Source organism: Heloderma suspectum, chromosome 2, assembly GCF_057233095.1.
Source record: "Heloderma suspectum isolate Gila_16-S chromosome 2, 16-S_ref, whole genome shotgun sequence".
Taxonomy (NCBI): domain Eukaryota; kingdom Metazoa; phylum Chordata; class Lepidosauria; order Squamata; family Helodermatidae; genus Heloderma; species Heloderma suspectum.
In genome coordinates, this window is record NC_139459.1 from 162,515,312 (window position 1) to 162,532,548 (window position 17,237).

A 17,237-nucleotide genomic window follows, 5' to 3' on the forward strand; every position below is an offset into this window, starting at 1 on the left:
GAAGTAAACGTCTTCTGATTTCCTGGCTGCAATCAGCATCTGCAGTAATCTTTGCACCTAGAAAGACAAAGTCTGTCAATGCCTCCACATTTTCTTCCTCTGTTTGTCACTTATCAATCAAGCTGCTTGCCATAATCTTGGTTTTTTTGAGGTTTAACTGCAACCCAGCTTTTGCACTTTCTTCTTTCACCTTCGTCATGAGGTTCCTCAGCTCCTCCTCGCTTTCAGCCATCAAAGTGGTATCATCTGCATATCTGAGATTGTTAATGTTTCTCCCAGCAATTTTAACTCCAGCCTTGGCTTCATCAAGCCCAGCATGTCGCATGATGTGTTCTGCATACAGGTTGAATAGGTAGGGTGAGTGTATACAACCCTGCCGCATAGCGGACGCCATTTTCGTCCCTGTTCTTCAAGTAATAGGCTATGTAAATCTTTACGTAGCCGATTACTGCAAAGAATAGGGACGCAAATGGCGTTTGCTACGTGGACGCCATTTCTGTCCCAGTGGCCGGAAGTCTGCCAGTGGAAAATTGTCTTCCACGAGACTGGTCCCTGGTGCCAAAAAGCTTGGGGATCACTGCTCTAATGGCAGTGTGCTTTACCACCGGGGAAAACGTTTCATTGTAGTCCTCCCCATACTTTTGAGAGTATCCCTTCGCTACTAACCTGGCTTTGTAGTGTTCTACTTCACCATCTACCTTGTGCTTCACTTTGAAAGTCCACTTGCAGCCGATTGCCTTGTGACTGGGGGGAAGCTCAGTCAGGGTCCAGGTCCAGGTCCCATTTTGGTGTAATGAGTCCATCTCTTCCTGTGCTGCCTTCTTCCACGTATCTGCCTCATCTTTGGGCAAGGAGGCAATGTCCTCCCAACTTGCTGGCTCTTGGAGCTGCTGTGCTCTACCTGCACACTAATAGTCCCCGTACCTGGCTGGCGGCACACCTTTGGTGGCCCTCTCTGACCTCCTGGGTTCCTGCTTCTCTGCTGCGTTCAGCTTGGGCTCCCCGGTGTCACCAGCCTCACTGTCAGGATTAGGTGTGTCTGCTGCCCTCTCATCTTCCTCGGGCGCTGTGGGCTCCCCTCCTCCACTCTCAGGTGTGTTCAGGTTCACCTCTATCAGCTCCATAGTCCCAGACCTCACAGTCTCATCAAACTGCACACTTCAGCTGACTATGATGCTGCAGTCTTGGGGAATAAGAATCCTGTAGCCTTTATGGCAGGGATTGTATCCCGCCAGGACCCCTTTGATGGCTCTGTCAGCCACCTTGGTCCTTCTGGGATGTAGGCCTTACACTCAAACACTCTCAGATGGCCCACCTTTGGCTTGGCTCCATGCCACAGTTCGAAAGGTGTTTTATCAGTGGCCCTGGTTGGCAGTCTATTCTGTATGTAGGGCACTGTAGACACCACCTCTCCCCAGGATTTAAATGGTAGATTTGCATCTGACAGCACGTTTCTTACCATGTCTAGGAGTGATCTGTTGCGCCTCTCAGCCACGCCATTCTGTTCCAGTGGGTAGCCGACTGTCTTTTGGTGTGTGATGCCTTGGGCCCAGAGGTACATTTTCCATCTCTCTTCCAATGTACTGTCCTCCTGGCGCCCAATGTCTTGCGGAATTGCACACCTGGCATGTATTACAGAGACCTGGCTGGCTGAGGCCGCTGCTCCAACTCTGGCAGCCATGTGCCCAGCCAGATTTTTGTATGCACAGCAGCCGAGGGCTGGGGATCGGGGAGCGGGAGTGGCTGATAATCTACTGGGAGCCCTTGGTCCTTTACCAGACCCCCTCTCCGGGATGCCAAGGTTGCTGAGTGCATGTACTGGAGTGATGCCATCAGCCCTCAAGGAGGCAGTGATAAGACCGCTCTTAAAGAAGCCCTCCTTGGATTTCCAAGTTTTGGACAACTTTCGCCCAGTCTTGAATCTGCCATTTTTGGGCAAGATCATTGAGCGGGTGGTGGCGATGCAGTTGAAGGCACACTTGGAAGAAGCCAATTAACGAGATCCATTTCAATCGGGCTTCAGGGCTGTGCATGCGCCAGAAACTGCCTTGGTCGCTTTGGTGGATGATATGAGGGGGGCTTTGGATAGGGGTAAATGCTCCTTCCTTGTTCTCCTCGAACTCTCAGCGGCTTTGGATACCGTTGACCACGGTATCCTCCTGGACTGCCTGGAGGGGTTGGGCATTGGTGACACCGTATTGCAGTGGTTCCGGTCCTTCCTCTCCGGCAGGTACCAGAGGGTAGCACTGGGAGAGGAGGTGTCGGACCCGTGGCCGCTCACTTGTGGGGCACCACAGGGTTCCATCCTCTCCCCGATGCTATTTAACATCTATGTGAAGCCACTGGGGGCTATCATCAGGAGGTTTGGGTGCGGTGTCATCAATATGAGGGTGACACACAGCTCTACCTCTCATTCAAATCTTCACCAGGGTTGGCCATAGAATCCCTGTCTAAATGTCTGAGTGACTGGCTGGATGGGGAGGAATAAGCTGAAGCTGAACCCTGACAAGACCAAGGTACTTTTGGTGGGAGACAAGAGTAGGTTGGGGGCTGTTGACCTGGTGTTGAATGGGGTACAGCTACTCTTGAAAAACCAGGTACACAGCCTGGGGGTCATTTTAGACTCCCAGCTGTCCATGGAGGCTTAGGCATCAGCCATGAGCCAGACAGCATTGTACCAACTCCATCTGATGCAGCGGCAGCACCCCTATCTTCCCGACCATCTGCTCTGATCAGTAGTGCATGCCCTGGTCTCCTCTCATCTAGACTACTGTAATGCGCTCTACATGGGGTTACCCTTGAAGATGGTTCAGAAACTGCAGCTGGTACAGAACGTGGCGGCTCACCTGATTAAAGGCAGCTGCCAGTGTGATCACATCACTCTGGTGCTGAAGGAGCTGCACTGGCTACCAGTGGTTTTCCGGGCCAAATTCAAGGTGTTGGTTTTGACCTTCAAAACCCTATACGGTTCCGGCCCAGCCTACCTCAAGGAGCGCCTGCAGCAACACCAGACAGGCCGCTCAACAAGATCATCCTCGGATGGCCTTCTCTCTGTCCCATCAGCCAGGACAGCTAGGCTGGTGAGGACGAGGGAGAGGGCCTTCTCTGTGGTGGCCCCCACTCTGTGGAACTCCCTCCCTAGGGAACTCCGTCATGCCCCCTCTTTAATGAGCTTCCACCACGCACTGAAAACTTGGTTATTCAGGCAGGCATTTGGGATGGGTTAGGGTATTTTTAAATAATGTTTTGATGTATCGCTTCTTCCGTCTTTTTTCTTACTGCAGAAAATCCGTTCAGGAGAAAAAGATGGAATAACTGCACCATGTCTTCTAATAAGTAGTGCTAGGAAACCTCTGTCTGGAAGCACCGTTACAGCCCAGTCCTATACATGTCTACTCAGAAATAAGTCCCACTAAGTTCAATAGGACTTATTCCCAGGAAAGGGGTATTTACCTGGGAGTAAACCCCATTGAACACAACAGGACTTGCTTCTTAGTGTACATGTATAAGCTTGCACAGTGGGCAATAGGTGCCTGATCTCATCTGATCTTGGCAGCTAAGTAGGGTCAGCATTGGTTAGTACTTGGATGGGAGACCGCTTGGGAATCAGGCTTCCTGTATTGAGCAGGGGGTTGGACTTGATGGTCTTGTAGGCCTCTTCCAACCCTATGATTCTATGTTCCGGAATGCTGGGAGTTGTAGGACTTTTCTCTGTCTTAACATGTATAGGATTGCACCCTTAGTCTCTTTAAAATGCTGGATTTTATCTTGGTTTTACAGTAATGGCTTTTGGTCAACTGTCTTGTGCTATTTTGTGGAAAGGATAGGATATAAATCAATGTAATAAATCATCAGTTTCACATGTTTCCTTTTCTGGCCAAGTACACACTTCCCTTTTTGCTGTTCCTTCCAGCTGTCCAATTACAATCCCTCTTCTGTCTGGTTAATTATATAATCTGAAGAGAGAGTGAAATCTTGCTTTGCTTTCTACCAGCCAGATAGCAATACTTGGATTGCGAAGAAGTACTGAGTTCCCCCAAAAAAGTATCTTCTTCATTTGTAAACAAGCACTTATTATAAAGAAATGAAATTAAACTCATATGCTAAAAGCTGTTTTTTAACTTCTCCACTGTCTTATATTCTGTCTTCCTGTGCTCACCAACTGCCCAACTACCTTTTTTCTTTATATGTATACACATATACACACGCATGTGCGCGTGCACAGACACCCACAAATGAAACATAGAAAGACTAACAACAAAGTATTAAACAATATATTTTAAGCTAAACTTTTCAGCTTCTACCCGCATCAGTAGCCGTGCAGTTAAATAGCACAGCTACTGATGAGGGTGGAAGCCAAAACATTTAGCTTAAAATATATTGTTTAATACTTCGTTGTTAGTCTTTCTATCTTTCTGATATGTTTTACCTTAAGACTGACTGCATCCACAGTGGATCCAGAGCCTCCTTGCTGCTTTGCGGTCATGCCACTTTACACCAATTTCTCTCTCTTTGGGCGTCTCTACACCAGCCTAAAATCCTGCATTTAAAAGGGGGGTTTCTGCTTCCATTTTAAATGCAGGATCACCACTGACTCGCTTTACACGCACTTCCTTCCCCCCTCCTTCTCCCCGTATCTGAGTCTTCCATTATCTGTCATTGATCTCGTTCCTCTTCTTCCCGCTTTTCCTCTTTTCACAGAGGAAACTCAAGCGGAACACAATGGGGTAATTTGATAGCTCATGATGTGCGATCTATTTAAAAATGGAACAAAGGGCATTTAGTGCAGGAGACGTCTTGGAAGTTCACGGTGTCATCTAAAGAGCCCACAAACTTCCGTGAGAGAGCCATCTCAATCGCAGGATAAATGCTCCATGTGAAGAAAGCCATAGTGTGTGTGTTAGATTTTTCCAATGATTCCCATATACTTCCATCACATTTGCTCCACATATAGACAATTCTAACTGAAACCAGAAATGAGGCTGGTGTGGAACTCGGGGTTTGCTTATTTTTAAATACCTCATTCTACAAGACAAGACACTTGCTCCACTTCCTGGGCAAAAGTGCATTGGCTGCCTTCCCAATGGCAGGAGAGGGGCAGGGTTGCTTAGCTTGTCTGGATGCCATGCACATAGGGATGTCAGAGAATTTCGCCACGAATCTTGGGGAGGCCGAATGCCAGCGCATTTGGCCCCCCGAAATTGGTGGCAAAACGGTCTGCCGCCCCTCCCGGGACGGGACTTACCTTGGGCGAAGCCTCGGCGGTGGCGGCTCCGGCGGTGGTGTGGCAGCGGTGCGGCGGGTGGTCTTCTGACCAGCTGCCGCCGCTGCCATTTCCAGTAAACACACACACACACACACACACACACAAACCTGATAGGCTACGTAAAGATTTACGTAGCCTATCATGGCTAGATTTTTAAAAAATACTGTGATAGGCTACGTAAATGTTTACATAGCCTATCACGGCTGAGTAAAAAAAACAAAACAAAAACGCGTGTACGCAAATGGCGGCGCTCATGGGCGCCGCCATTTGCATTCCTTATTTTGCCACATCTAGTCTACGTAAACATTTACGTAGACTACGGCGAAAATAAGGGGAACGCAAATAGCGTAGACGCTACACTATTTGCGTTCCCCTTATTTTCGCCGTAGTCTACGTAAATGTTTACGTAGACTAGACGCGCCAAAATAAGGAATGCAAATGGCGCCCATGGGCGCCGCCATTTGCGTACGCATGGTTTTTTTTTTTTACTCAGCTGTGATAGGCTACGTAAACATTTACGTAGCCTATCACAGCTGACTGCAGGGACGCAAATGGCGGCGGCTACAGCTGCCGCCATTTGCGGCCCGGCCGGCCAGGATTCGGGGGTGGAGGGACGGAGCGCCTCCCCCCGGCCAGAATTTCAGGGGGGAGGGACGGAGTGCCTCCCCCCCGCCAGGATTTCGGGGGGAGGGACGGAGCGCCTCCCCCCCCCACGAATCAAATTTCGTTCAAGGTAAGTGACTTCTGTACATCCCTATGATGCATGTACCCACCCTCTCAAACAACAGTTTACCTCAGCAGGAAAGTAGTTTAACTCTGTAGGTGCAGACACACTAAAGCGAACAGCACAGTTGCAATGGCAGCACCCACTAATCTTACAGAAGAGAAATACTTTACTGCTGAAGTTATTACTGGAGTAAACTACTGCTGTTTAAGAGGGCTGAGGCAAAAGAGTTACCTGAAAGGCACAGCCACCACCCAGACTTTGGGTGCCTCCAGACAGAGGTCTCCTAGCACTAAGAATCAAGAAGGCATTGTGCCGCTATTCCATCTTGTTCTCCTTAACACTTTTTCTACCATAAGAGAAACGATGAAAGAAGCAGTGAGGAAACACAGGAGGGATATGAGTGGAAGACAGTGTCATCTGGATCTCTTGTATAATTCTGTGAAGGAGACAGGGTGATGATGCTATGAGAGCCTCATCTGGAAGCCTCAGTCTGTAGGGGACAAGACCAGCTTGGCTACAGATGACAAGCAACATAGCCCACCTCAGTCTGCCACCCTCCACACAAGTGAGAGCCCCCAGCCTTTTCTTCTTTTCTCAGTGACTGCAGGAGTTTCTCTGCACTGCAGCATTGTTTTCAGGAAGCATCCATTGGGATCCCTGGTAACTTTCAGGCTCTATTCTATCTTCTCGAGGTCTTTTCACCACACATCGTAGCCTCATACCCCATTATCCACTTTTGTGCTTGTGTGAGTGTTGAGAAGCTAGGCCCAGGATACTGGCTAGCCCCTGGACTATGCATGCAACTTGACCCTCCCCAAACATACCTGCTTGAACAGAAATGCTTTGGACCAAACAAGACACAGATGAACTCCGCTTTATGACTTGGAAGATAGATACATTTCCATATTGTCATTTTCATAGAGACAGGAAAGGTCTTCTAAGAATTTACATTTAAACTGGATACATCATCAAGTTGTCTGGCCCTTTCTGTTTGTCCTTCATACAGCTTCACGAGGTAGGCAAGTATTACTGCGGCAATTCTTGACAGAGGGAATCTGAGGCACTGAGGAAGGAGGAGCAAGGCTGAAGAATGCAGGGTCAGCGGCTCTGCTGCCCCCTCCAATGCTAACATCACCATCCTCAGCTTCAGGTGTCCTGATGATATCACTAGGCCATGCTCACTTCCTACCAAGGCAAAGGAGCAGAATTTAAAACTCAGAAGCACTCCAAAAGAATGGCAGCCTTTAGCCACTGGATTCAAAGCGGAGGCACAAACACCAGGCTTCATCACTAGTTGCTGGCACACTGCAGCCTACAGACTAGGAAAGAGCCAAATCTCCGTGGTCCTTCCAGCCCAGTTTTTGTGGAGTTCTTCAGCCCGGGATCCCCTAACGCAACACAAAACAGCTTACCACATCCCTAAATAATCTTGTCGCTCTGTCCTAGATAAAGCAAATGTGTAAACAATCAGGTCTGGTACATTATTTGCACAATTAATTATGTGAGAGATTAACAGTGCAATCCTACACATGTCTACTCAGTAGACATGTTTACAGTTTACTCACTGTAAATGGCAAAATTTGGCATTTCACCTTGCAGAAGGAGAGGTTTTTACTTGCTGTGAATGAGGGGGGCAACAATCATCTTCTTGTGTTTTGCTTCATCACCCTGTTGGGGATTCATGTCCAAAGTCCTGAGGCATATTTGTGGGAGATTTGAGAACACAGGTGTTAGAGCATTGTTCCACTGTCATATCTATGGAACACTGTTCTTGAATACTGGGTGATTGCTGCTTGTGCAGGATTCTCTATTATGTTCACTGCTAAGTGCCCATTCACCATCACCACTTTCCTTTTTGTAGACTTACAGCTCTAGAGTTGGATAAGCAGAGTGATGTAGCACCTTGCCACTTCTTTATAAGTGAACTGTGCTATTTTCTTGTGTATAATCTCCCAGTGCTGGCTTCTGGCCATGTACAAATGAAATGGGTCTTGTAAAAGCAGATCATCAAAAATAATTTAATAAATTATCTAGAAAACAGCAGCAATTGAACAACAAAACTGATAATCCCCTGATAAAAGTAGCAAGAGTGAAAAGGAACTAAACATTTTTGTAAACAGAACTATTGTAACTGTGTCAGAATGTATATGGAGATGGTGATCATGAATTACCCCAGGCAGCTACTCCATAGATCAGAAAAGGGTCTGCTCCACACACTAATAAATGTTTCAAATAGAAGATAGGCCTAACAGTCTCACCCACAGAACAGAGGAGAAAGGACAATTATTAATACTCTTGGTGTGTCAGGTATTCATAAAGTATACATTTGAGGCCCAAGCACTTTACTAGGGCTGAGAAATCATCCAGGAGGCGCAGCCCAGGGTGTAAACCCATTGCTATGAAGGAAAATTTGAGGCTAAATTGTAAGTCATGCTTGAAGATCTTTATGAAAACATTTCCCTGTATCTCTGGGAGGCATCCAGACATTGGATGCTTCCAGACAAGGCTTTTATGACACTAGGCAGTGGGGGGAGTGTTGGGGGCCAGAACATACCGAGGCTGGGCGGCAGGCGCTGGTAGAGCGCTCGGGGCAGGCCATGCCAGGTAAGGGGAACAAGGGAGAGATGTGTAGTATCTGTCCCCTGCTCCGGGCCTGTCCAGAGCCAAAGGATGGCTGGGGGAGGCGCGACTCCATCTTCTGGCCTTCGTTTGCTGCTCTGCAATGCCAGGTCTGTTACCAGAAAACCTCCCTCATCCATGACATGATCCTGGACGAGGGTGCAGACCTGGCATGTATTACGGAGACCTGGCTAGCCAAGGCTGCTGCTCCAACTCTTGCGGCCATGTGTCCAGCTGGATTTTCGTATGCACAGCAGCCAAGGGCTGGGGATCGGGGAGGGGGAGTGGCTGTTATCTACCGAGAGTCCTTGGTCTTCACCAGGCCCCCTCTCTGGGAGACCAAGGTTGCTGAGTGCATGTACTGGAGGTTGGGCCCGAAGGGCAGTCTGGGGATTCTGCTCGTGTACCATCCACCCCGCTGCACGACTGACTCCCTGGCCAAGGTGCTTGAGGTGGTCTGTGATGTGCGTGTACAGTCCCGTAACTTATTGATGTTGGGGGACTTCAACGTACATTCGGAGGCCATCCTCACAGGAGCACCTCGGGACTTCATGGAGACCATGGCTTCTTGAGAGCTGCACCATATTCTAACTGGGCCCACCCATGTAGCCGGTCATGCACTAGACCTTGTGTTTGTTTCTGGAGAAGCGGGGAGTGATCTGGATGTCGGGGGTATATCCACCATCCCCTTGTCATGGTCAGATCACTATCTGGTAACATTAGACTTCTCAATTCCACAACCCCTCCGCAGGGGTGGAGGACCCATTAAAATGGTCCACCCCAGGCGTCTTATGGATCCAAATGGATTCCTGAACGCGCTTGGGGATCCTCTGGGGCACGCCAACGGCCACTCGGTCGAGACCCTGGTGGGTGGCTGGAATGCCGCAATCACTGGGGCATTAGATCAGGTGGCTCCGAAACGCCCTCTCCCCCTGAACAGGGCTCGGACTGCACCATGGTTCAATCCGCAGTTACAAGCTCTGAAACAGGAGGTGAGACGGCTAGAGCGCCGGTGGCGGAAGTCTCGCTCCAAAGATGATCAGACACGGGCTAGAGCTGTACCTTCAGCCTATCATGTGGCGGTGAAGGCAGCAAAAAAGGAATAATATGCTACCTCTATCGCGTCTGCAGAGTGCTCTCCCAGTAGGCTATTCCAAGTGGTCCAGAGCCTGGTCGGTCCTGTGGCTCCGGAACCACTGGAGCATTCTAAGGCCTCCTGTGAGGCCTTGGCAAAGCACTTTGCAGATAAAATTGATCAGATTAGGAGTGTTACTCTGCATGCTGTGGATACAGTTAGTGAGCAAGAGGTGGCCTGTGGCAAACTGGTTTTGTGGGATTGGTTCCAGCTTCTTCCTTCTGATGAAGTGGACAAGGTGCTTTCATCTGTAAGGCCGACCACCTGCTTACTTGATCCTTGCCCATCTTGGCTCATTATGGGCTACAGAGAGAGACTGGGTGAGGGGATCAGGGCGGTGGTGAACGCCTCCCCTGAGGAGGGAGTGATGCCATCAGCCCTCAAAGAGGAAGTGATAAGACCGCTCTTAAAGAAGCCCTCCTTGGATCCCCAAGTTCTGAACAACTTTTGCCCAGTCTCAAATCTGCCATTTTGGGGCAAGGTGATTGAGCGGGTGGTGGCGATGCAGTTGAAGGCACACTTGGAAGAAACAGATTATCTAGACCCATTTCAGTCGGGTTTCAGGCTTGGGCATGGGACAGAAATGGCCTTGGTCGCCTTGGTGGATGATATGAGGAGGGCTCTAGATAGGGGTAAATGCTCCTTCCTTGTTCTCCTTGACCTCTCAGCGGCTTTCGATACCGTTGACCACGGTATCCTCCTGGACCGCCTGGAGGGGTTGGGCATTGGAGACACCGTATTGCGGTGGTTCCGGTCCTTCCTCTCCGGCAGGTACCAGAGGGTAGCACTGGGAGAGGAGGTGTCGGACCCATGGCCACTCACGTCTGGGGTGCCACAGGGTTCCATCCTCTCCCTGATGCTATTTAACATCTATGTGAAGCCGCTGGGGGCTATCATCAGGAGGTTTGGGGTGTGGTGTCATCAATATGAGGATGACACGCAGCTTTACCTCTCGTTCAAATCTTCACCAAGGTTGGCCGTAGAATCCGTTTCCAAATGTCTGGAGACGGTGAGTGGCTGGATGGGGAGGAATAAGCTGAAGTTGAACCCTGACAAGACCGAGGTACTTTTGGTGGGAGACAAGAGGTGGCTGGGGGCTGTTGACCTGGTGTTGAATGGGGTACGGCTACCCTTGAAAGACCAGGTCCGCAGCCTGGGGGTCATTTTGGACTCCCAGCTGTCCATGGAGGCTCAGGTGTCAGCTGTGGGCCGGACAGTGCTGTATCAACTCCATCTGATACGGCGGCTGCGCCCCTTCCTTCCTGACCATCTGCTCCCATTGGTAGTACATGCCCTGATCTCCTCTCTTTTAGACTACTGTAATGCGCTCTACGTGGGGTTATCCCTGAAGACGGTTCGGAAGCTGCAGCTGGAACAGAACGCGGCAGCTCGCCTGATTAAAGGCAGCCGCTGGCAAGATCACATCACCGCAGTGCTGAAGGAGTTGCACTGGTTACCAGTTGTTTTCCGGGCCAAATTCAAGGTGTTGGTTTTGACCTTTAAAACCCTATATGGTTCTGGCCCAGCCTATCTTAAGGAGTGCCTCCAGCAACACCAGACAGGCCGCTTAACAAGATCAGCCTCGGATGGCCTTCTCTCTGTCCCATCAGCCAGGACAGCTAGACTGGTGGGGACGAGGGAGAGGGCCTTTTCTGTGGTGGCCCCCACTCTGTGGAACTCCCTCCATAGGAAACTCCGCCATACCCCCTCTTTAATGAGCTTCCGTCGTGCATTAAAAACGTGGTTGTTCAGGCAGGCATTTGGGGTGGGTTAGGGTATTTTAGAAAATGTTTTTATTGTAGAATTTTATTGTTTTAAACTGTTTTATTATATGTTGTACATCGCCCAGAGTGGCTGGGTGACCAGCCAGAGGGGCGATTAATAAATTTAATAAATTTAATAAATAAATAAATAATCCTGCCTCATTCACAGAAGTTTACAGGGGGCTCCAGATATCATCATCTTCTATTCATAACCCTCCCATGTTTTCCCACCTGCAGAAAATACATTAAGGAACAAAAGGCAGAACAGTTGCACAAGTTCTTCTGGATGGTAGCACTAGGAGCCCTCTGCCTGGAAGCACCCATTGTGAGATTTTGCTGGAGGCAACCAGGGCCTTCTCTAGAAGAGAAAGAGGAAGTATGTCTTTGTACAAGTCTAGGACTTGTAGCTTGAGAGACAGTGAGATGTGTGCCTCTCTCTGTGGCATACTCTTTCAAGCACAGCAAGTCCCAGAGTTCATTAGCCCCTGCAGCCGTTTCCTGTGCACAGGGTGGAGCCAACAGGATATGGCAACAAGACGGAGGGACAAGCACCATCATAATCAAGGACACTGAGAGTCCAGGGACAGCGGGAGGGAGTCAGTGCTGCTGATAGGACTTACAGTCACCAGTATATGCAGGTAAATTATTGGTCTCCAGACTGCACAGAATAACTGACATGAGATCCCAGAAAGAGGGAACAATGGTGCTGTTCTCATGTGACAACAACTCATAGGTTAAACAACCCATGGACTGTTGGGGACAAGTGGGAGAGAGTGGGCATGCTGACTGCAGTCACTTCTGCTTTTAAACCACAACCTATGATCCTTGTTCGTAAGTTGTTAAGTGTGACTTGTGAACCCAGACCAATGGGTTGTTTAAGTGCTAAACAACCCAGTGGTTAACTCAATAACAAACCATGTGTTAACAGCTGGGTTGTTTAGCCCTGAAACAACCCATCAGTCTGGGTTCTCATGTCACGCTCAACAACCTATAAACAAGACGATTGCAGGTTGTTGAGTAAAAGTGGAAGTGGCGGGCACATGGGAGGCAGTGTTCTCTCTCTCTGTCTCTCTCTCTCTCTCGCTCATGTATGACAACCCATAGGTTGTTTAAACCATGGGTTGTCATTACATGCAAATCAGGCCAAGGTTATACACATGTATAATGAATAAGTAATATACATCATACTGCCATGTCTGGCTATAAATAAAAATTATGTAGCCAAAAATGTAAGGAGATTAAACAAAGGGAACTAAAATAAACTAAAGGATACTAATAAATCACCCAAGGGATGGGGCGGGGGTGGGGGGGAGAGAAGGCCTGTTACATGCTTGTACTGGGCCCAGGTAAATTATGCTTGGGCACTGTACACATTATGATAGCAGCATTGCTTATGTTGCTGCCAGTTGAGTACAGAATACCATACAAGCAGAAGATCAGCAGTAGCCACCTTAGCTGGACCATGGTAAGAGCCTGCCTGGTAAACCAGCTTGCCTGGCCAGTCACAGGAGTATAAGTGGCTGCAATTTCAGTCTCTTCTCAGGAAATAGCTGCTGGGAACAGGAAGCAGAGATTAGGCAGGAGGATTCGAGTTTGTTCTATGCTGTGGCCTGGCCTGAACAGATTCTCTCTCATCAAGGCTAACATTTCCTGTGCTAACTGTAGCATCGGTCAACAAATATATTTTCACCACAAAAAAAACCTCATGAGACTTTCTAAATTGATCTAGGAAATGTATACATTTTGCTCTGCGCAGAACAAGATACAGAAGTGATCCATCCACACCAGCAGTTATACCGTATTAGTTTAACTCTTGTGAAAAGAAATGCAAGCATGACTAAGGGTGCAATCTGACGGCCGCTAGTCAGCGGCTAGATGGCCACAGGATAGGTTGGTTCACTGAGAACCAGCCTCCACCCCGTCCCATGCTGCCTCGTAGGCAGCGCGGATCGGCCCCGCACTCATAAGAGGAGCGCAGAGCAGTGAAAACAGGGTGTTCCTGGGGGCAAGCCAGAGCAGAGAGGGCGGGTGTGCCTTTCTGACGCTTCCTTTGAGTTGTCTGGTGTCCCCCATCCCCCCGCTCCGCCTTCCCACGGCTAGACAGCCGAAATCAGCTGTCTAGCTGCGAATGCAGGGTGTCTGAAGTGCAGAGGGGAAGATCCCCTCCCCACTGCTCCTGCCCTGCATTGGATAGGCGGTCGCCTCCGAGTTCGGAGGCGGCCGCCTATCCTGACAGGATTGCGCCCTCCATCTGATTTAATAGAACTGAACTTGCTGATAAATTCCAGGCTAGTAATTTCACGCATTTGGAGTCTTTTTGTGCCGCAGTTTGGCATTTCATGGTCTTTGGCCTTATTGCTTACCGACGTTTTCCTGTGTACCCATATATACCTATCAGTGGAGGATAAGAATGCATCTGGTGAAGTGGCTTTAGAGATTATGCCATAAGAAACATGTCTGTTAATCTTTAAGGTGCCACAGAATTCTTCGCTGCGTTTGATTCAGGAAAGGTATTCTGAACTTCCCACTATTTGGGAAGGTAGAGCAAAATGCTTGACTGGAGGCACTTAAAGAAAAAAGGATGCATGATAGAAATGCTGCTGTGATTTCTATGCTGCTATGCTTTCAGCAAAAACAACAAAAATGTTATTTGTCTCTCCACGGACATACAAATGTATAGACAATGCTATTATTTGGGAAGGTTCAGATACCCGTTTTCTATTAATCTCCTACTTCCTCCCAGTATTGCATGCCTGAAGAACTCTTGGAGCTATATTCACCATCTTTCCTACTCCTCCCAGCCAAGGATTGGAGAGAACATTCTAGAAACTGATGAAACCAGCAGGAGCATCTCGTTTTCCTCAGGTGACCCAAGCTCAGAGTATGTGGTGGTGCTGGGGAGTACATAGTGAGATGAAGGCTGTACCCCAGTGATGCCATGAACAAAAAGCCTCTCGTCAGAAACACCCAATGAACGTTGTTTCTGTTGATGCTATGAGAGGAATAACATGGTGGGCACTGAAGTAAGAGAAGCAGGAGGTCATTCTGGAGCTCTGAATGTGCAGAAGTCTGGCTTTTCCATGGAGGTGCTAGATGTAAGTCTTTTGCTCCTGACTGAGGAGTTCCAGGCAGCTTGGTTCTCTACAGCTTCTTGGTCTGCTTTCTTGTGGGATAAAACGGTCAAGATGGAGAGACAAAAAAGACAAAAGTAGACAAAAAAAGACAGGAGGGGGAGGAGTAAAGCATGAAGATGGGCTCCACATATAGTCGAATCACAAGGAAACTTCTCTCACTTGCATTGGGTGGGGTAACATATCCCTGCTACACACCTCTTCTGTGAATGTCTTGGCTGATTCCCAGCCATGGAGCTGCCTCTTTATAGCAGCCCATGGACCCTCCACTAACACTGCTTAAAGCAACAAGATTCCTATCCCTGAAACGTGGTTTGATAACTTACCACAGAAACAGTGCACATGCAGTTATCAAAGGATGTCTCTGTGGAAGAAACAGTGTGAATAAGGTTACTGGGTAACTAAAAACTGAGTAACTCAAACAATGTAACGTCTAAACAGATGCTCCCTCTATAAACAGCCAAGCAGCACCAATAATATATTCTCTTTGGCCATGTGTATGATCCCAAAAATGTTTATCAAGGAAGTTTGACACCACCTGATGCAGTAGGATTACCACTGATGACAGCATAAACTCATATTCTTTTGCAGTGTACTGATGGGGAAAGGGGACATTTTGAGTTTTGATTCTTTCAAGACAAATGTTCGATATAGAATTAAAAGTTCTTGTGCTTCTATAGCAGACATTCCCCTACACACACACACACACACACACACACACACACACACCCCTTGCATCCTGTTATGGGTCTGGCAAGAAAGGCAGAAGAATCAGGGGTATGGGAGAAAAGACTGTGGGATGAGGGCTACTCTTGACTTCTGCCTGACCCCCCCCCCCCCGATCTCCAGTCCATGATGATGGTCAGGTATGACCCATGCCTCAGGAGTCTTCTGTCCAAAACCATGATCTCAGCCTGCTGCCTCCTTTACAGCTTCCTGGACCCTGCTGGGAAACCTCCAAGTTAGGATCGAACATGCTAGGATGCAAGGCTGAGCCTCTGACCACTCAGCAGGAAACATCCCAGAGTCAGAACTGCCACTGGCCCTGCCAGGTCTAGACAGCCTGTTTGCAGGCCTGGAAGAGAAAGCAGGGTCCCTCTTTTCCCTTGCACACTTCCCTTTGAGGCCAGCTTACCTATCAGGAAGGAACAGACTGGCAGCCATCTCTTTTACCACCAAGGCAGCTGGCTTCACTGTCTGTACACAGGAGAGTAGGCTCTGAGTGGTAATAGGCACAGGTTTTGAGCGTGGACAATCTCCAGAACTAACATGAATTTACCTGTTGTGGGGTAGCTTGTTTTTGTCCAGCAGGATTCCAGCTCCCTAAGCAAACAAAAATGCAAGACTCACTAAAGAGAACATGTTGCAATCCTACAATAGGGGTCACCTGTTCCAAACAGCAGTCGCTTGTTCCAAAGAAAGCTGTTACTGTCTACATTAGCTCCTTGCCAAGGCAGTACAGGTGAGGGGGTCAGGCTTGCCCTTTCACACACCAGGGCAAGACTCATGTCCTGGCAGAGTTGTACAGAAAAGTAGATTGAGCAGCTCTGGCCTGGTCCTTCATGGAGTGTGGCTGCTGCCATCAGCAAGAGCACTTCACTCACAGCCACCCCTTAGCACCCTTTTGCTGGGGAAAATATTCTTCAAGGCAAGCTTTTCAGGAGAAGCATCCACAAGGGGAAACGCTCTTCTCCCCGCCCCACCCCACCCCCACAACTATTCTCTACTCCAACCAAGCAGATGTCTGGCTAACCCCACCCTTGCAGGACACTGGGAATATTTCACCTTGACCACCATTTTGGGAAAGTGCATATATGAGGGTGAGATTTTCTCACCTTTTCTTCTTTCTTCTGTCTTTAACTGGTTAAAAAAAGAAAAAATGAGGAGGGGTTTGTCAGAAAAGGGAATGCATTCATAACATTATCGGGTACACTGAGGCCCAAAGTTTGGTATGTCCAGTTAAAGAATGCAATCAGCAAGGAAAGAGCAGGTAAGGATGTCCACCCATCCTGATCATCCAGCAATGATCTGTGTGCCCTGCTGGAGGCGTCTCATTATTTCAGGGGACTGCTTGTGCCCCAACCTGTGGCTGCTCTGATTCTGCCTCTGTTTCATTCTGATTCCAGCTTGCTGCCCTGTCCATGGACACATGCCTTACTTCTGCCACGTCTCCCCTAGTCTTCCAAACCTCCAGCAATTACGGAATTCCCATCTTTGACCCTCATACATGATAATCACATCACTAACTGCCCCACTGATACGTTTGCAGCCACATACTCTGGTGTGTTTCTGTATTGTCCCTCAAGTTACACCATAATTCTAGTTCTATTTTAGGCTTCTTCCCACCAGATCTTATGCTGGCAAGGAACTGGCTATGTTTTGGTGTTGACTGGTATACTCTGCTCAGTCTCACTCTCTACACCAGACTGCCCCAACCTGGTGTCCTCCAGACGTGTTGAACTACAACTCCCATCATTCCTAGCCAGCATGGTCATCAGTCATGCTGGATGGACATTATGTGGTCCAACATATCTGGAGGGCACCAGGTTGGGGAAGGCTGCCCTACACCAAGCTTGCACAATATATATGTTAGGAA

The 17,237-nt window shown here is 48.6% G+C and overlaps 1 protein-coding gene across 5 annotated transcripts in view; it reads right to left on the reverse strand.

The window, feature by feature from the left end:
- Window positions 1-6,851: 6,851 nt before the first annotated feature.
- Window positions 6,852-17,237, reverse strand: part of LOC146353044 (protein HIDE1-like) — a 38,960-nt gene continuing 28,574 nt past the window's right edge. For 2 of the 5 annotated variants that reach the window (XM_084835552.1, XM_084835551.1), the window contains 4 exons: window positions 16,477-16,501; window positions 15,921-15,964; window positions 14,968-15,005; window positions 6,852-7,178 (listed from right to left, as the gene is read on the reverse strand). In XM_084835552.1, coding sequence (XP_084691678.1) covers window positions 7,161-7,178; window positions 14,968-15,005; window positions 15,921-15,964; window positions 16,477-16,501 — 125 coding nt within the window. In that variant the 3' untranslated portion in view covers window positions 6,852-7,160. Of the gene's footprint in view, window positions 7,179-13,227; window positions 14,674-14,967; window positions 15,006-15,776; window positions 15,965-16,476; window positions 16,502-17,237 lie in introns of those variants that run through there. The other 3 variants (XM_084835553.1, XM_084835550.1, XR_014787945.1) reach the window with 2 other exon arrangements.